Source organism: Protopterus annectens, chromosome 14.part0 (assembly GCF_019279795.1).
Source record: "Protopterus annectens isolate FY-2018-M chromosome 14.part0, PAN1.0, whole genome shotgun sequence".
NCBI classification, from domain to species: domain Eukaryota; kingdom Metazoa; phylum Chordata; order Ceratodontiformes; family Protopteridae; genus Protopterus; species Protopterus annectens.
The window spans coordinates 343,113,595-343,134,264 of NC_056748.1; the positions used below are offsets into that span (position 1 = coordinate 343,113,595).

The 20,670-nt window shown below is 40.7% G+C and overlaps 1 protein-coding gene across 1 annotated transcript in view; it reads right to left on the bottom strand.

Moving 5' to 3' along the window:
- Positions 1-20,670, bottom strand: part of WDR11 (WD repeat domain 11) — a 2,002,440-nt gene that overhangs the window by 1,776,016 nt on the left and 205,754 nt on the right. Inside the window, exon 3 of the mRNA XM_044056072.1 lies at positions 20,332-20,485. Within this exon, the coding sequence (XP_043912007.1) occupies positions 20,332-20,485 (154 nt within the window). The remainder of the gene's footprint in view (positions 1-20,331; positions 20,486-20,670) is intronic.

Below are 20,670 nucleotides of genomic sequence, written 5' to 3' on the forward strand. Positions count from 1 at the left end.
ATGCAACCTATAACTAAGGTGTTTTTTTACTGAGTAACTCAGGCATCTAAAACAGTCTGTGATAGTTGAAGTTGGCTTACCTCTAACCATACGTCTCAAGTGTCTAGAATTTCGCAAAACTTCACAAAATACCTAATATTTTGGTCTTCATAGAATTTTTTGTTTTTAAGTAGATCACTGAGGATTAAAGACATTAAGTAATGACGGGCATTTGAGTTTCAGACTCGAGTGCTAATGCAAACCCTCTTGGTCTGTCAACTTTCTAAGTTTATAAAATAAATATATAAATTCAGCTCCTGGTTGTTCCTTTGTCCAGGCTTCTTAAAGAGTTTGAGAGTGGTATGAAATGGTCTAACCCATTATGTTATATCTATGTGAATATTATGTTCAGGATAACCAGGATGTAACATTTATATGTCAGTTTTATAGGTCAATAATAGGGTATCAGGTGGCAGACTATTACAAACCTAGGTAATGGTCATACTAGAGGTGCTCAGATGAGAAGAACCCGCTTGCCAAAAAGTTGCCAAATGTTAATTGACTGTAGGAAAGCACTTTACTGTACATTCTGCCTACAAGTCAAAGTAATAAGAAATTTTTCAGATGAGCCATTAAACTGAAGCCCAGTCTGCTGCAGCTGGTGGTAGTATATGTGGATGAAGGATCTTACAGCACTTCTTGAAAAAAGTAGGGAAACTGTCCACTGTGTGTAAATGCCACCTTGGGCCCTTTTAAATGAGGCTGCTGGCGTAGTGGACTAAACTGATCAACATGTAAATAAATGACTACACTGAAAATTATATGATTCAGTGCAGTACAAACCAGGGAGGCTCACTGCACATATTGCATTCATTAAGGTATGCTATAATTAACATGAATTGATACTTTTAAATGGATCAGCCATGTAAGTTTGACAGTTTTGCTTGTCTTAGTGTATTTCTGATTATACTCAGTTGTTGACTGACTGAGATAAACGTAATTATTTGCTGACTACTACCAGCATGGAGCTACCCTATATTTTGGTAATTTTTCTTGAGTTTGTCAGTCATTTGTGGAAATTTGGTGGGAGGAAGGGCTCATATCTAAGTGATATAGTCTTTTACTGAATTACTCAGGTCTTGTCCTTACTGATGATAATGACTCTGTGTTACATAGCAGCTGCACAAGGTAATATAATGAATGCCTCCTCAACGGGTTATGTGGAGCAATTAGCACCTGTGTCTGAGCATGCATAACTTTGCAGGAATGAAATGCAGGTCATTAGCACATTACCAATAAGTGCAGTTACAATATATCACTGACTCATTATCACTTTTCAGGCCAAACTCTCAGCAGCTGTCACAGTTATTCACATATGTAGAAGTAGTTATCACACTGATGAATGCACAAGCCAGCTTTGGGTGTTTCTCCACTTTGAGTCATTGCAAGCCTCTTCCCACACCAGTTTATTTCATTTTTTTACAATTTCAAAATGTTACAAATGTATGGCAAAAAATATGGACATAGATTTTAAATATTGTTCTTTTTAACTTAGTTACTAGAATGAATTTGTTGTTTTTACATGAGAAAGTTGCTAGAATAACAGGATTTGTGGTAGACTGTATGAAGGATATGAATATATGTATATATATATATATATATATATATATATATATATATATGTATATGTATATATATATATATATATAGATATATATATATATATAGATATATATATATATATGGTATTTAGTGCCTTGCATCGCTAATGCTTTTCTTATAAATTACTAAGGTCATATGATATACTACACAATGACTCTCTTAGGGGTATACATTTATACTTTGTTCATGTTTTTGTGTGTATGTGGAAGAATATATTGTACATTGTTTAATTGTAAGGCAATGATAATATCCAAACTCATATATGTTGTATTTATTTATTTGAGCCTATCCTGTGCTGTTGTGGTAAAATATTTCCTGTGCTTTTGAAATGTGAAGTCATTTAGTTGAGTTACTGATTATAGTCTTGCTCTTTATTTATTATGAAATAGGTTTAAGACTTTGGTTATGGAAATTATGATTTTTTTTCATATTTTGGTACATAAATTTGTAAGGGAGCATCTGAATGTCCTAAGTAATAACTCATTTGAAGACAGTATTCATTGTTCCAACATGGTAAAAGAACTGTGCGTCTATTTTGTACACATTTACAGATATTACAGTTTGTTTCTGACTTAGGTTATGGAAATTATGATTTTTTTTTCATATTTTGGTACATAACTTTATAATGGAGCATCTAAATGTGCTAAGTAATACCTCATTTTGAAGACCATATTCATTGTTCCAACATGGTAAAAGAACTGTGCATCTATTTTGTACACATTTACAGACATCAGTTTGTTTCGAAGTTAGGTTATGGAAATTATGATTTTTTTCATATTTTGGAACATAACTTTGTAATGGAGCATCTGAATGTGCTAAGTAATACCTCATTTTGAAGACAGTATTCATTGTTCCAACATGGTAAAATAACTGTGCATCTATTTTGTACACATATACTGCGGTAGTGGTGCTGCGGTAGCGTTGTCGCCTCACAGTTAGACGTTGCCCATTCGATTCTCAGTTAAAGCGTCTTCTGTGTGGTGACATGCGTGAATGGGCGTTCATTCGTTGTAGGTTGTGCGTTAGGCCTGGCAAGCCAGCACGTAAAATTCTACTGCCAATCATTAGCGGACCGGAGTTCCGCTGTGGCGACCCCTAACCGGGAAAATCCCAAAGACACAAACAAACAAATACAGATATCAAAGTTTGTTTCGGACTTAGGTTATGGAAATGATTTTTTTTTCATATTTTGGTACATAACTTTGTAATGCAGCATCTGAATGTGCTAAGTAATACCTCATTTTGAAGACAGTTTTACTCCTTACAACATGGTAAAAGAACTGTGTCTGGGCCCTGTACACATGTATAGATATCACAGTTTCTTTAGTCTTGTAGGGTTATGAAAATTATACATTTTCAATACTTCTCATTATTATGCCCATATCCTTGCAAGGGAGCATGGTGATCACACAAATGATGCATGATTTTGAAGCTGATATTGAGCCGCACAACGTCTACACTGATATGTAACCTCTGTCTGTTACAGGTGATGAGATATTATGCTTTGTTTATCAATTATGAGAAATATTATATTAATCATATTTATGTGAATATCTCCGTATATGAGCATCACACAGTAATGGTTAGGGTATAATTTTAAAGCCGTCATTCATACAAACAAAGTAAATATAATTTGTATGGGTCTACATGGAACACTGCCCAAGTTATTGTGCTTTGCTTTTCCAAAAAGGTAAAAAATATACACAATATCAGCATTCCTTGCCAAATATTTAATAATGGCTTTGATACACACTTTCAACATTTACACTGTTGGAAAGGTCAGTGTCTGCTGATCAACTTTCGCATTTACATTTTTAGTCTAGCTCTTATAGTTAAAGAATTATGAACATTTGTTTTCTGTATGGTATTAGAAATGGATTTTCTGAAAATGAGCTCAGGCTGCACTGTTGTTCCTATGGTGGAATTAAGCAGGCAGCTTTTTCTGAGCTGCTCCGGAGTGAATGAGTTAAGTGAGCTGCCACATTTGGTGAAGACCCCGGGGGCTGTGGTAAGACCAAAGGGCAGAACTCTGAATCGGTAATGAGTGGCTTCCAGCTGGAAGTGCTAAGTACCTTCTGGATCACCTGTTCATCTTTATGTGATAGTACACATTCTGAAGGTCTGCTGAGCACATCCAGTCATCCTTGCCCAAAAAGGGTAGAATGGACTGAACTGCGACCATCCAGAACTTTTGCGTCAAACTGCCTTGTTCAAGTCACTCAGATCCAAAACTGGTCTCCAGTTCCCGGTTTTCTTTGGTACTAAAAAGAATCTTGATAAGTTCTGGATACTATCTAGTCTGGCGGGATATCTTTGATGACTCTTTTTTTTCTAGCAGCTTTTGTATTTGAAGTGCTACTTGTTCCCCCTGACTTGGTGAAACATCAGGGATTTTTCTTGAGATTGGAGGTGAAAGGGAAAAGGGTATTACAATGGATATAAAAAGTTTACACACCCCTGTTAAAATGCCAGGTTTTTGTGATATAAAAAAATTAGACCACAATAAATCATTTCAAAACTTTTCCCACCATTAATGTAACCTATAATCTGTACAATTCAATTGAAAAACAAACAAATCTGTTAGGGGGAAAAATATAAAAAATAAAAAATGTACAATAAGCTGGTTGCATTCGTGTACACACTCTTAAATTAATACTTCATTGAAGTACCTTTTGATTTAATTACAATATTCAGTCTTCTTGGGTATACACCTGACAACAATAAGACTCTGATTAACCCCAAATAAAAAGGTCAGTTGTTCTAGTAACATTTACTCAGTTGCCTGCTACAGCAAAAGCCATGGTTCGCAGAGAGTTTACAAAGCATCAAAGGTATCTCATTGTTGAAAGATATCAGTCAGGAGAAGGGTACAAAAAACTTCCACAGCTTTGGATATACTGTGGAACACAGTGAAGACAGTCATCAAAAAGTGGAGAAAATATGGGACAACAGTGACATTGCAATGAACTGGACATCCCTCCAAAATTGATGAAAAAACAAGACAAAAACTGGTCATGGAGGCTGCCAAGAGACCTATAGCAACACTGAAGGAAATGCATGAATTTATGGCAAGTACTGGTTGTGTATGACATGTGACAATCTCCCGTATTCTGCATATGTCTGGGCTATGGGGTAGGGTTGCAAGACTTCTGAAACCTTTTCTTACACAGACAAATATCCAGACCAGGCTAAAATTTGCAAAACAATACATCAAGTCTCCCAAAAGCATGTGAGAAAATGTATTATGGTCTCATGAGACCAAGGTTGAACTTTTTGGCCACAATTCCAAAAGGTACCTTTAGCACAAAAACAACACTTCACGTCAACAAAAGAACACCACCCCATAGTGAAGCATGGTGGTGGCAGTATCATGTTTTGGGGTTGCTTTTCTTCAGCTGGAACTGGGGCTTTAGTCAAGGTGGAGGGAATTATGAACAGTTCCAAATACCAGTAACTTTTGGCCCAAAACCTTCAGGCATCTGCTAGAAAGCTTTAGATGAAGAGTAATTTCACCTTTCAACATGACAATGACCCCAAGCATACATCCAAATCAATAAAGGAATGGCTTCACCAGAAGAAAATGACCCCAAACATACATCCAAATCAACAAAGGAATGGCTTCACCAGAAGAAAATTAAAGTTTTGGAATGGCCCAGCCACTGCCCAGACCTAAATCCAATAGAAAAGCTGTGGGGTGACTTCAAGAGGGCTGTGCACAAAAGATGCCCTATTTGGAGCTCTTTTGCATGGAAGAATGGGCAAATATTGCCAAGTCAAGATATGCCATGCTGATAAGACTCCTACCCAAGAAGGCTAAATGCTGTAATTAAATCAAAGGGTGCTTCAACACAGTATTATTTTAAGGGTGTGCACATGTATGCAACCAGCTTATTGTACATTTTTTATTTTTTATATTTTTCCCCTAACAGATTTACTTGTTTTTCAATTGAATTGCACAGGTTATAGGTCACATTAAAGCTGGGAAAAGTTCTGAAATAATTAATTGTGGTCTCATTTTTTTTAATATCCCAAAAAAATTGGCATTTTAACAGGGGTGTGTAAACTTTTTATATCCAGTGTACATAACCTCTGGAAATGATCCTATGCACTCATGTATTTGATGTTATCTCTAGCCAGGCTCTCTGGTGCAAGGATAAATGACCCCTAATTGCCTCCAGAGGGGGACAGTCAGGCCTCCTTTCAGGAGAGCTGGAAGGGCCTATTGAAAAACTAATCTCTGGACCCTTGGTTTTGCTGGCCTCTTCTACCCTGTGGGAGGTGTCCACCACTGGGAGTTCTCCCCTCTATTCCTAGGGGAACCTCCTCCATGTGTCCTAGAAAGAGCCCTGAAACTTCTTGAAACACATTTTCACAGTACCTCGTTGATTCCAGGAAAAGGATCTTTGAGGCATAGAAAATCATACGCTTATGTCAGACAGTGTCTTTCCATCCTTTTCAGACCCAGATAATGCAGCTTTAATATTGGGGCCAAACAAAGATGTACCGTAAAAGGGTGCATTGAGGAACAGACTTGAACGGCACTGCAAAATCACTTAAGTGCATCCAGGCGTGCCGCCTATGGAAACACTGGAACTCACTGCCCTTGAGGTTCTGTCAGTCATATGCAAAATTAGCCTCAAGGAGGAAATGGAAACTGATTGCAGGGTAGACAACTAATAAGTCACAGGTGCCTGTACCTCATCAGAACTGGATCCTGACATAGTATCAGAGAATTCCTTAATCAGGTCTCTCTGTAACCTAGTAAAATGCGCCAAATAGTTCAGAGACCTTAAGGTGAAGGTTGCTGAAGTATAGACACACTTCCCAAACCCGACCATCACCAGAGACTCCTTGAATGGTGGGTGGACAGTGGAATTCTCTTCTGCAAGTTCCTTTATCGTGGACACCGCCAACACCATGGAATCAACAGGCACCACTTATTCCCAGACTTGCTTGACTTCCTGTGCTGTCATAACTTTATCCTGTCTCCTAGGTATTGGTTCAATGGTGTCCGGGGCCTTCCATGACTGCTGAGAGATCACCTCTATGAACTCATTGGGGGCAGAGTCACCCAGGAGGTAGACAGGCAGGTAAACACCTCCAGGAATACAGACTCCTCGGATGAAGGGTTGCCTGACTTCCAGTCACCTTTCTGCTTCAGGACATCTGCAGGAGGTGACCATGGGGACCCTTCACCTTCATCAAAGTCTGCATCTTCTGTGATGGACTCCTCTGGGGAGCCTAAGTGCTTCTTCTTGCATGTGCTCTTCTTCGGGACTTCCTCAGTGGGATGCTCTTGGGAGGTATCAGAAGAAGTCAGAACACCCTGCTGGGAAGCCTGGGATTTTGGTACCAGCTATCTCTGTGGAGAGGAGAGAGGAGACTCCAAGCAAAGAAAAGGCAAGCCTGCAGACTGAGGATCCAAGGGGAAGGGAACCTTCTGCATCGAGGAAGCAAACAAGACACTCTCCATTACCTCAAATGCAGACACCCTCCCCCGGAGAGGAATAGCAATCCTTTGAACCATAGTGCCTCGCTGTCCAAAGAGAACTCTCCCAAGGCTGATGTCTGAGCCAAACTAACTTGTGGAGACAGCTCTGAAAACTTCGGAGTCAACTGTGACACCCCGGACCTGACAGGGGGGACCCGGTTCCAAGAGCATTTCAGATCTGATGGAAATGAAGAGCTCAGAACAAGCTTCAGATCAGAGGATAAAAAATTCTCAGATTTGATCAGACAGACCTGGACAACTCAGATCCGAAAACTCCAAGACTGAGTAGGAAATTGGAGGAGGAACTTGCAAAGGGGTTGAGTGGAAAGTTGACTCTCCTGACCCAGAGGGGTAGGAATCAACAGGACACTTGACATGCTCTGCACTGAGAGAATCTTTCTCATTAACCTCTTCACATATTCTTCAGTAAGGCTCCTGAAAGAGCAAGTGGATACTACAGAAGGAGACCTAGGCCTAGGAGAAGGGACCCTGGAAGGAACAGGGTCTACCAAGAGGGAGTATCTAGTCCTTGGATGGGGCTCTGACTCAAAGGTCGAATCCAACGATTTTAGCATTGGATCTGAAGCAGTCTGATCCAAACAGGTCCTTAGGTCTCTTAAGCTTCAGATCACATGGTGGGATTGGAACAGAAAGCTCTTTTTTCTTTTGTTTTGGATCTGGGTATGAAGTCAGATCAGGCAATTTCGAAATTTTCTTTCTACGATCCGAGGAGTCAGTCAGATGTGAAAAAGGCCTTTTTTAAGTTTTTTTAATGCTGCAAGAAGTACTTGGAGACAGAGATACAGTATTTTCCGATTTTTCAGGGGAAGCTCCAAATAACTCCTCAGAAAAAGAGGAAGGAAGCAACCCTTTTAGAATAAGCTTGTTCTTTCGCTCCTCCAGAGCTCTTGGGTTGAAGAAGTGGCAAATGGAGCAGTCTTCCTAGAGGTGGTGTGGTCCTAAACAATATACACACAAGGTATGTGTATCAGAAAACAGAATCTTATGACCACACTTGGTACATTTTTTAATCCCAGCCAGAGCTTTGTCTTTGTCGGCCATGATAACAACAGTTTAACAATAAAGCCTGAAGAAAAAATAAGACAGAATTTTTTTTTTTTGCATAATAAAGGGAAAGGGATAGTAAATGGCTACTAACAATGGTTTTTAAAAAATAATTACACTCTAGAGTGCAAAGGAAAGAGGGTGGGAGTACTAATTATAGTACTCAAGAAGTATGAGAGTACAGAAAGGGAAAGAAACAGTTAAAGCTGTACGATAAAGGGTAAGGATGGAAAGGAAAGTAACTATAATGAGAAAAACAGACTTAAGAAGGAAAAATATGTTAACTTACCTGAAGAGTTGCTCGAGAGCACAGTAACACCACGTCTTTCGCTGGAAGTGGCAAACAAGATTTGAGGTAATTGGGGTGGTGTGTTGTGGGTAAGGGAGCAGCTCAAGAGTTTTCTGGTTGACATCAGCTTTTGCAATGGCCGAGTTGGATCTGATGGATCAGATCCAAACTCATAAGTTGAGGACAGCATGAAAACTGACAACATTAGATCAAAGCTTTTTAAACATAAAAAAGAAATATGATAAGAGAAGTTGTTAGTTAATTATTAAAGTCTGTTTATCCAGCAGTTCTTTGAATTTCAACCATACATTATAAGAGATGATTCTAGATATTCTTGTCCTGATCGTGATAAGTTCAAGATGACAAACTTCAGTTAAGTGTACAACTTCCTTCACAGTAGGAGTAGTCTGACTCTTCCATTTGTTTGTGATGACTTCTCTTGCTAAAAGTTAAGATACTTCATAAAAGAGGGTATTTTTTTTCATGATTCAAGTGGGAATAGGTGTATTAAATAAAATAAGAGATTTAGTCAGCAAAAATTTATCATCAAAAACAGACTGTAAGAGAGTGTACTCACCATAGCATTCCATCTGAGTAGGTAACTTCATTTGTTAGCAACCTGTGGTTATCGGATCCGAGCCGGCAGCTTTCCAAGCTAAAGATCAGAGCTCTCAGCTCCTCCCCCTTACCCATAATACCCTGCTACCTCCCTCTAGTCCTCAGATCGAGTTTGCCACTTATCAACCAACAACAGTCAAACATACTCTAAAGAGAAACGCTAACCTGATGTGCAACAGAAGGAGAACCTTCTGTTGTGAAAATGATAACGAAACAGGCTAGGGGGAAGGAGGGGGGTTGGTTGCTGACAAATGAAGTTACCTACTCAGATGGAATGTTATGGTGTGTACATAACTTCTTTATCTGAAGTAGTTAACTTCATTTGATCAGCAACCTGTGGGACAGAGTCCCCAGCTACCAAAAACCTTGGAGGTCTTCATGGAAGGATATTCCGGAGCACTGCGGAGCCAAAGGCTGCCCTACCCCTACAGATCAGATCCAGCTTGTAATGAGAAATGAAGATATGAGAAGAGGCCAAAGTGGCCACTGAACAGATATCATCTAAGGGAACTCTTGACCAAAATGCTGCAGAGGTAGCCATAGAACGGGTAGAGTGAGCATGAACCCCCAAGGGTTCTAGCCTACCGGAAGCTGAATAGGCTTGTAAGATGCAGTGGGATATCCATCTGGCTAAGGTAACTTTCGTAACTGGCTTGCCTAAGGACGGCTTAGCGAAAGACACAAAAAGCTGTTCTGATTTGCGAAAAGCAGCTGTCCTGTGCAAGTAAAATCACAACTGTCTATGCACATCCAACAAATGCAGTTTGTATTCCCCTTTGTTTTGAAAGCTGGGAAAGAAAACAGGCAAATTGATGATTTGATTGATATTGGCCTCGGAGGCCACTTTAGACAAGAATGAAGGATTAGTCCTGAGAGATACTCTGTCCTTATGGAAAACCAGATATGGGGGTTTCGTACAAAGGGCTTGAAGTTTAGATACCCTCCTAGCTGAAGTAATTGCAATCAAGAAGGCAGTCTTCCAGGATAAGACTTAAGTCAACGGAAGCTGCAGGTTCAAAGGGTGGACCCGTTAGGGCCTGGAGAACTAAAGTTAAGTCCGATGGAGGAACCGCATTCTTGACCAGAGGTCTTAAGAGAAAGGTGCCTTTCAAAAAGGTCTTGTATATCTTAGTGGAAGCTAAGGGTTTAAGGTTGTCCCCGATGTGGAAATGAGAACTGGCAGCCATCTGAACCTTCACAGTAGAAGACCTGGCCCCTTGATGGAAAATGTGGGACAGAAATGCAAGAACTGCTGGAATGGGAGCTGGGAAAGGATCCAAATCCCTATCCTTGGCCCAGATGGAAAAATGCTTCCATTTACTGTTGTAGATTTTACTGGTAGAAGGTTTATGTGCCGCTACCACAATAGTTTTTACGGAAGACGAGATACCGGGAGTCCTAGCCATTAGTGGAACTGGTTGAACCAAGCCGTGAGCTTGAGATCATCCAGGTTCGGAGTTTGCAATCCCAAAGGATGAGAGATCAGACCCGGAATGGGATCTAAGACCCAAGGAGGAGCTATGATGTGAGACCGCAGATACAGGAACCAGATCGGACGAGGCCAGAATGGGGCTATGAGGATTATTTTGCTCCCCAACTGACGAGCTTTCTGCAGAAATTTCATCATTAGTGGAAGAGGAGGATAAGCATAAAGAAGACCGGGTGGCCAAGCATGAACCAGAGCGTCTCTGGGATTCTCCCCCGGTGGGGGAATTAGAGCGAAAAATTTGCTGCAATTTCGCGTTTGAAGGAGACGCGAAGAGATCGCAGCAATACTGACCCCATCTGAGGAAGATCTGTTTCACTACTAAGGGGTTTAGAGACCACTCGTAAGGTGTGAGGATAGAATGACTCAGCTTGTCCGCTAGAATGTTGGACCGACCCGGAATGTGCGTTGCTATCAGAAAGTGGTTGGTGGAAATCGCCCATTCCTAAACTCTCATAGCCTCTTGAAAAAGAGGATAAGACCTGGTTCCTCCCTGTTTGTTGATGTACAAGACTACAGCCATGTTGTCTGTCTGAATTGCAATAGGCCCTGGAGGGAGAAGGTCCTGAAGGGCTTGCAACGCTAAAAGCACTGCCCTCATCTCCAGAACACTGATATGCAGACCGGTCTCTACAGGGGTCCACGTGCCTTGGACGGTTCTGCCCATGCAATGCCCCCCACACCCAAGGCGAGAAGCATCCGTGGTCAGCGTGCCTTGGGGTAGAGGCATCACGAACGGTCTCCCTTCCCGAAGCTCTCGGGAATGAAGCCACCAGAGAAAGAGCTCCTGCAAACCTTGCTCAGGGGAATCGGTGAATCCAAAGGGTGTAGGAGGAGGGACCATTGGACCTGAAAGGTCCACTGAAGGACTCTCATGTGCAGTCGAGCAAGAGGTGAAAGGCTGATGGCCACCGCCATTGATCCTAGGGTTCTCAGGATTAATTCTGCAGCTGGGGCCGGTGACTGTAGAAGTGCTATTACATGGAGTGACAAGGTGCGCAACCTGTCCGTTGTCAGAAAGGCCCTGGACTGGAGTGTGTTTATCCTGGCCCCTATGAAATCTAGAACTTGAACAGGATGAAGAGAACACTTCCTGAAATGTATGGTAATGCCAAGGTGATGGGCCAAGAGTAAAGCATAATCCCTGGCGGAAGAGAGTAGATGCCTGGTGGGGGCGGTGAGGAGCCAGTCGTCTAGGTACGGAAATACCTGAATTCCCTGAAGTCTCAGGTGGGCTGCTACAACTGCCATGACCTTGGTGAACACCCTGGGGGCTGTGGTGAGGCCAAACGGAAGAACCCTGAACTGATAATGACTGGCCCCCAGCCGAAAGCGGATATACCTCCTGGATCGTCTGTCCATGAGAATGTGGTAGTACGCATCCTTGAGGTCTATGGAGTACATCCAATCGTTCACCTGCAGAAGGGGGAGAATAGATTGTAGAGTGACCATCCAGAATTTCTCTTTGGCAATGAACAGGTTCAAAGTTGACAGGTCGAGAATCGGCCTTAAGTCCCCCATCTTTTTTGGCACTAAAAAGAACCCGGAGTAATTGCCTAACCCGGATTGCTCTGGGGGGACGTGTTGGATGGCCCTTTTTTCTAGTAATTTCTTTATTTCTGAAGCCGCAGCCTCCCTCTGATCAGGTGGGACATTGGGGAGGTGCCTTACTAACTGGGGAAGATTCAGGAAGGTGATAGAGTAACCTCTGGATATTATTCGGAGCACCCAGTGATCTGTAGTAATGGACTCCCAACTTGCTAGATGCTCTGAAAAATGCCCCCTGACTGCCTCCAGAGAGGGACAGTCGGGCAACCCCTCAGGGCTGCTGCGCGGGTCGGTCAGAGAAAGGTTCTCTCGACCCGAAATTCTGTGGCCCCCCTCTGCCTCTGTGCCGGCGTCCACCTTGTCCTCCCCTGCCTCTGAAGGACGACGGGTCCGGAGCGGGATGGGACTGCTGAGATTTCTGGTACCACATCTTCTTTTGCCCTCTCTGGTTCCTTGAGAAGGACCTTTGAGGAGCAGAAAAGCGGATTCTGACAGCAGACAGCGTCTTCCTGTCTTTCTCGCTCTGGAGTAGCTTGTCGCGGATGGTTTGGCCGAATAGCATAGACCCGTCAAAGGGAAGTCACAAAGACAGAGCGGTGACTCCTGCTCCACTTAGAAGTTTTTCATATTGACTTTAAAGTGGCCATTTGTCCTCAGCCACCATGGACTCTGGAGGAGACCCGGCATACTCTTTTATCAGATCCCGCTGGAGCCTAATGACGTGTGTCAGATAATTCAGCGTCCTTATAGAAAAGGTGGCGGAAGCCAACATCCGCTCAGGAGGATGGACCCAGGAAATTTCTTGTGCTAGTTCCTTCTTAGTGGCAGCTGCCACCACCATGGCATCCACCAGGGAAACCTTTATTCCACGAGGGCTTGTCAGAAGGGGGACTAAGAATTTTATCTGGTCTCTTAGGGATTGGCTCCACAGTGTCCGGCTCCTTCCAAGCCCTGGTAGTAATCAAGTCTACCACGGAGTCAGCCGGGGGGGGGACACGCAGGAGCTAGACAGGCTTGCGTCAAATGCCTCCAGAAACACAGACTCATCAGAGGAAGGTTTTTGGGCTGACCACCCCCCTCTAATGTGCAGCATCTCCATAATGTCTCCAAAGGAGACATCCTCCGGGGGTGACCTGGAGGAACCTTCCCCTTCCTCTAAGTCCATGTCCTCTGTGAGGGACCCAGGGGAGTCCAAGTGCCTCCTCTTGCACTTTCGTTTGTGAGGAACCTCCTCGGCGGGACTGTCCAGGTAGTGCTCACTCACCAACGGGCTCCTGTTCCTCTGCAGGAACTAACTGGGGCGCAGACGCAGGCTGTCCCTGGGGCCAGATGATGGACGACAGGCCCATATGCGAGGGAGTGAAGGGTGGATCCATAGTACGGACCGGGGACTTCAAACTCCTTGACAGCACCCTCTCCACCATGTCGAATGCCGAAGGTGAACCACTCTCCCCTGGCTCCGAGAGTAGTCCCCTCGGCACGTGAAGACCGGTGTCTAAGCTGACGCAATCGGACCTGAAAGGGAAATGCACTCCAACAACAACAGAGCCAAAGACACACTCACCCCTGCGGATCCGAAGCTCGGCTCTCGACCCAGAGAGCTCGGATAAGAAAGATGACCTGACAAACTCGAAGCAACTACTATCGGCGTTAACTCCCTGGCGCCGAGATGACTCGGATCGGATGGTTCTGAAACCAGATAGTGGATCGGAGAAGGAGCAATTGGAGCAAAGAAAGGGGCCGAGCTCCCTCCTGGAGGAGGGGGAGGCAGGAGCACTCCCATCTGCATCTGGGCCTGCAGGAATCGATGCATCATCCGGTCCATATCTGCGTCGGACAAACTCCTGGTGGACCTAGAAGAAGTCATCGAGGCAGGCCTGGAAGGCTGCCTAGACGACCTCGAGGGTGACCGGGACTCCTCCTCCGGCTCCGAAGAGAAGCGCGGAGAACGGAGCAGAGAGGGGGAAGACCTGGAAACCCTTGCAGTGGAACCAAGCACTTTAACCAGCGGAGCCGAAGGGGCTGATTCCGCCCGTCGCTTATGGCTCTTATGCCATAAGAAAGATCGGACAAATAGTAGATATGTGTCCACTATATATAGGAAACCAACCTACTCTAATTCCTTTCTCCATTTTTCCAGCTGTCACCCTAGGACCCATAAAAAAGCTGTGGTAAAGGGGCAATTCATGAGAGCTGCCTGTATGACATCTACTTTTGAAGATTTTTTGAATGAATGCTCATTGTTGGAAGAAATGTTTATTAGGAGGGATTATCCTGTGGACTTTGTGGGTGACATTAAGTTGAAAGTCATTAATAAACGTTCTTCTGGTTTTTATAGTTCTATTTTAAGTGCTAAAAATATGAATGATAGTAATATTATGACTTCAGTGCATACTGCAGTGAATTCTGAAACTCTTGGAGAAATGAATTATAGATTGTCCTTTATTACTACATATACTGTGGACTCATATGCAATACAAGATATCTTATATAAGAATTGGTCTATTTTAATGGAAGATAGTAGTTTTAGACCAAAAATTGGTCAAAACCCCCTGATTGTTTATAGGAAGAGGAATAATCTAAAAAGTTTGTTGGAAAGACCGTTGAAACATGAAGTTGATGAACAAATGGTTCGGCAGATGTCTAGGTGCGGGTTCTGTAGTTATTGTACACACATTAATACTGGAGAACTTTTTTGTTTAAATGGATATTTTTTACACATTCATGGTAAATATAACTGTAATAGTACTGGTGTTGTGTATGGGGCTTTATGCCAGAATTGCCCGGCTTTCTATAAGGAAAGACCGAGCGGAAACTCAGAACCCACATTTATGAACATTATGACATTAAAAAGAAAAAAATGACAAATGCTTTGTTTAGGCACATTCATGAATTCCCAGAACATTATTTTAAATTTATAGTTATTGAACAAATTAAGCCCAATGTGAGGGGAGGTCCATGGCAACTGAAACTGGAAGAAAAAGAATTATTCTGGATCCTCCATTTAAAAGCTGCTGGATGGCCTGGATTAAATGAGCTTGCCTCTATTGGTTATGTTTTAAAATTAAAGGCTTTATTGAGATAATTTGTTGGTAAGGGCTTTTTCTATATTTATATTTATATATATATTTTTTTATAAAATGTATATATTTATATGTGCTGTTTTACATGGCTTTTTGTATGCATATGTTTTAAACAGGATTGTAATGAATGGGTTTTATAAGGATTTATTTCTTTAAATGTTAATTGAGGAAATTATGTCAGACTTGGGGCTTTCTTTAAAAATGGTTTGTGGCTGTTATTTTTTGTCTGATGAAGTCTTGGTATTATCCAAGACGAAAGCGCTTACAATAAATTGGATTTTATCTGCTTCCTTGCCTTGGTGTATTTTTTTCGTTTTAAAGTGTTTGTTATTCCAATCTATAAATTTCTTTACATGTGCACAGTAAAAAATTTGATTTGAATTGCATTCAGGCTGCTCACGTGGTTATTTTTGCATAGTTATTCTGTTACAGCATAATCTGAACTATGGTATTTAATGCTAAGCTTTATATAACAAAGAATCAGTTATCGGTTTCTTCTTAACAATGACCCCCCCCAAGCCTCTGATGTGATCCAGTACTTTTGGTTACTATTACTTTATGTACCTTGTCTTGGTTGTATAAGTATAGTATTTCTCAAATACTCTGAGCAACAGACTCATGAAGAAAGCTTCCAAATCAGATACTTTTGAAAACAGGAATACTACTGATTTACCAAACTCACAAAATAAGACTACATGAATTTTCATTTTCTGAAGAAAAAAAAGTCTTTAATGGCAATGAATATCATTACCTGTTCAAGAGAATGCAACACCTTTTTCAAAAAGCATTATGGATTGTACTATGTCAGAGCAAAAGAATAAGCCAAAATTAGGGACACTTGTGGGGTAAGCTGATAAGTGATCAGACACTCATCATCTGCTCTCCACTGAAACTACCCCAAATCAGATAGTCATGTACAAACTTCATGATGTAGATGTACTGAAACAGTACCAGCAGTGACAATAGTGATACCATACTCCCAACAGGGCACTCAAACAATTTTACTCTTAATTTCTCCATTTGACAATGCATAACATTCACACCAGACTTACAATGACACACCTCCACTCCCCACAAACACACAGCCACCAACACCTACACAACATACCATTTGACTTTGAGGCTTCTCTGACTTTACTGCAAAACACTGTTGTAATGGCTTTGGCAAATGAAAATGATTGATGGAGGTCAGTTCAGGACCTCCCTCCCTACCTATTGTAAAGTACATCCCCCTGAGATCTCATCATAATGTTACTAGGCATGCTAATATCTGTGCCAAATGGAGTGGAGGTTGCATCGGGAATGAACCCCCATACATCAAAAATTAAAAAGAGGACTTTCATAACTACAAATAAGAATTGGTTTTATTTTTTGGGAAGATTATATACACATACAGAAATGCACACTATATATATGTATGTATATATCTACCAGATTGGCCATATGCACCTACACAACAAATGTGTGTATGCATTTATATAAAAAGTAAACATATATGTTTATACGTATGTACGCATATAGATATACATGTATAGAGACAGAAAGAGATCTAGACATATAGATCTATACAAGCATGTAAAGAGAGAGGGCAATTCTTTTGGCCTAGTGCTCATTTGTTTGACCTAGAAAAACTGACTTGGTTTTACCGAACAATGGATGTGCCAAACATGTGGTTTCCCAATTTTTGTTATGGTGAGTTGAACATGGAGAAGCTCAAGTGCATCATATTCCTTGACCCACCCTGAAGTGGGATGGAAGTAAGAGACACCTCCACCCATTGTCCCTTTTTGTGCAGTAGCTGGTCTTAATGTGTAAAAGACATTATAACCCTGCTCTGGGAGTCCTAAGCTGATATTCCATCAATCATTTACTTTGCCAAAGGCATTACAGCAGTGTTTTGCAGAGAGGTGGGGAAAGCCTCAAAGCTGACAGATATGTTGTATGGATGTGGATGGCTGTGTGTTTGTGGGGAGTGGAGGTGTGGCTAAGAGTGGTGTTAATGTCATGTATTGTCAAATGGAGAGACTGGGGTTGCCACCCCTCCGTGTTTTTTCCAGACTATCTAAAAATCAAACTGATTCTCCGGTAGTCCAGAAAACAGTTTCAAAACACAAAACAGACTATCGGAGTTTGTAAAATCGTCTGAAAACAGGCAGCAGGAACAGAAAAAGAGGGTGGTCCCTGCCAGGTGATGTAATTGTGACATCACAAAATGGACAGAATATGGGCGGGAGAGGGGTGGGTGGGGTTACTGGTGATGCGAGGGGTGTGGCTTTACTCCAGTTTTAGCCACAACGAAAGGTGGCAACTCTAGGAGAGATTAAGAGTAAAATTGTTTGAGTGTCCTGTTTGGAGTATGGTATCACTGCAACAGCTACTGTTTTAATACATGTGTCATGAAGTATGTACATGCTTGTTTGATTTTGGGTAGTTGCAGTGGATTACAGATGAGGAGTGTCAGTTCACTTATCAGCGTACCCCACAATTGTCTCTAATTTTGGCTTATTCTTTTGATCTGACATACTACAATCCATAAAGCTTTTTGAAAAAGGGGTTGGATTCTCATGAAAAAATAATGACATTCCTTTTTTGTTTTAAAAAAAAAAAGAATGCTAATCTTTGTAGTCTTATTTTGTGAGTTTACTAAATCAGTAGTATCGCTGTTTTCAAAAGTATTTGATTTGGAAGCTTTCTTCGTGAGTCTGTTGCTGCAAGAATGAGAGATATACTACAAGTATACAACTAAGACAAGCTACATAAAGCAATAGTAACAGAAAGTACTGGGTCACATCAGAGGCTTGGAAGGTCATTGTAAAGAAGAAACCAATAACTGTTTCATTGTTATGCAAAGCTTGGCATTAAATACCATAGTTCAGGTTATGCTACAGCAGAATAACTATGCAAAGATAACCACATGAGCAGCTAGAATGTAATTCAAATTGAATATTTTACTGTTCCCATGTTAAGATTTTAAGAAATTGATAAATTGGCCTAAATTCTGGATTGATGTCTGTGCTTTTTTTTTTTTTTAAGACATAATTCCTGGGAAATGCTATTCAGAAGTGAAGAGACATATGAGGGAACAGTTTTAGTGATTTGTTTAATGTCTGTTGTCATTCAAATGATTTGTTTGATGTCTGTTGTCATGCAAAGTTAACTAATTAGTTAAATCTAGACAAGTTGGAAATGTGAGACTCTAGTTCGCTGACGGAAAGGAGATGGGAGGAGTAACTTGGCAGGAAATTGAAACTTGCAAAACTGCTCTTTGTAAAAAGTTTTTTTTTTATTTCAGTAATTTGTTGAGACGTTTGCAAGCTTCTTTCAGAGAATGTGTAGTGTGTCAGTAGGAATTGCATTTGAAAAACTCAGTACAGACCAGTCAATGACATGATCTGCAGACACTCAACCTTGGCAGTTTTTCTCAGGTGTTCCATTCTAAGTGAGTGGAAATTTAGTCTGAGAACAAATGGTAGGCTATTTTGTAACGCAATCTCATAGTGTGTTATGGGATAGATTTAGCTTTGCAAAGGAATAAGGATGTCTGCCCCCTTGAGGGCAGTGTGTTATGGGATAGATTTAGCTTTGCAAAGGAATAAGGATGTCTGCCCTCTTGAGGGCAGACAAGGTTAAAAAAAATAAAATTAGGAATGAGTACTTATTTTGCTGCATGCAGCTTTGGGAGGTGCAGTAATTTATGACAAGATAACAAAACATGTTTTTTCATCATTTGTCCATAGTGTTCCTTTAAGGAAGCAAACTGGTTTATAAACCAAGAGTCATTAGAAAGGTTTTACAAAAAAGAATGTATTGTAACAGTCAGGGATTACTGCACATAACCACCTGTTCCTGTCATAGGATGTATGTGGGAAAATAGATCGACCATTGTGTATTAGGGTCAGAGAATAATTGTTTGGCATAAGAAAAGAAAAGAAATACAAATGCTTTGTACATATGCTATCCATATAGTTTATACTAAATCTGCAGTGCTGTAGTTAAGTAAGAATGGCAGATAGGTTAATTACAGAAATGAACTTTACTGTGTGAAACATGCTGGAAAATATAGTTAAATAGCAAAATAAAATTGAGTTTAAATTGCAATGTGCCAATAAAATTACATCTGCCATAAAAGAAAAACTGCAAAGTTTCAGAAATACTGTGTTTTATTTATTTGTTTTACATTGTTTTCGCCCCTTGGTATAGCCAACATAGATGCTACTTGCTTGCCATTAGTTGGTTTAATTAGTTTGAAGTGACTTAATTTGTAATACTCAGCATTTAATCAGTAATGTATTTTAGGCTACATAAGAAGCTTGAAGGAGAAATATGTTGTTCTGAAAATGCGATTCTTCTATCTCTGCTCTAGCTCTTATTTATTTATTTATTTTAAAAAATACTGTTTTCAGTATCTATTCAATAAAATTCATAATAGTTTTTTTTATTGAAGCCTCCAGTGGTCTCTCTTGGGTCATCTTTCAGTGATTTTTATTGCATTACACACATATTTTCAAAACTAACAACTTACATAGGAAATTGTAAAAGGCAATCTGCTTCTGCTTAACCTCAAAAACAAATAAAATATAATTGGTTTGCAAGGCCAATCTATAGAAAAGTACAGAGAATAATGTATGTATGTCCAAAATTACTTGTATAGTATTTTTGAATTTTAATAGACGTCTGTTTCGATCTATAAATAGCAGGAAATTTAGCTGAGTATAAAATATGTGGTGACAGTGTACAACATGATGATGCACTCGATAACAGAATTAAACTCTCAAAGGAAAATGAAACAACCAGCCAGGTACACAGCAAAAGTAAACAGAAGTAACGGATAGCAATGTTTAAAAGGATTTGTAAGTCAAAAGGTGACACTGTCTACATCAACGATATAGGTTGCCAAAAGCAATTAGTACCATGAACTAACGTGCATGTGCCAGTTGCTAACAAACTGCTTGATACAAAATGGTTCTTCAAGTTAAAATTTATGGAATAAACCAATTTTAAAAAATAGGTATATATCTGTGACTGGCACCTTTTCATGATTTTAGTTAAGTCAGTCAGTTTCTACAGTCCATAGTAAATGATAATACTTCAATTGCCATCAATACTGTACCTTGGATTGGTTTTGAATGCTCCTGAATTTCACAACGAGCACTTCCAGTGGCCACATCCCATACAATAATTTTCCCAGTAACATCAGCAGATGCCAAGCGTAAGGAATATGGAGAGCCAGCATTGTGGTGGTAGTTTTCCCTTGCCCATTTAACCTAAACGATTGAAAAGTGAAATTAAGACAAAAGTTTTAAAAAGTCAACAAGAAAATGTTCATATTACTGACCAAAATGCAAACTGGAAACTATATGGCTGACTTGGAAAGAAAAGTCAACTTTTCCAACATGCTCATACACTGTCATTTCCAGAATCATAACAAAGACCACATAATGCAAAGCTA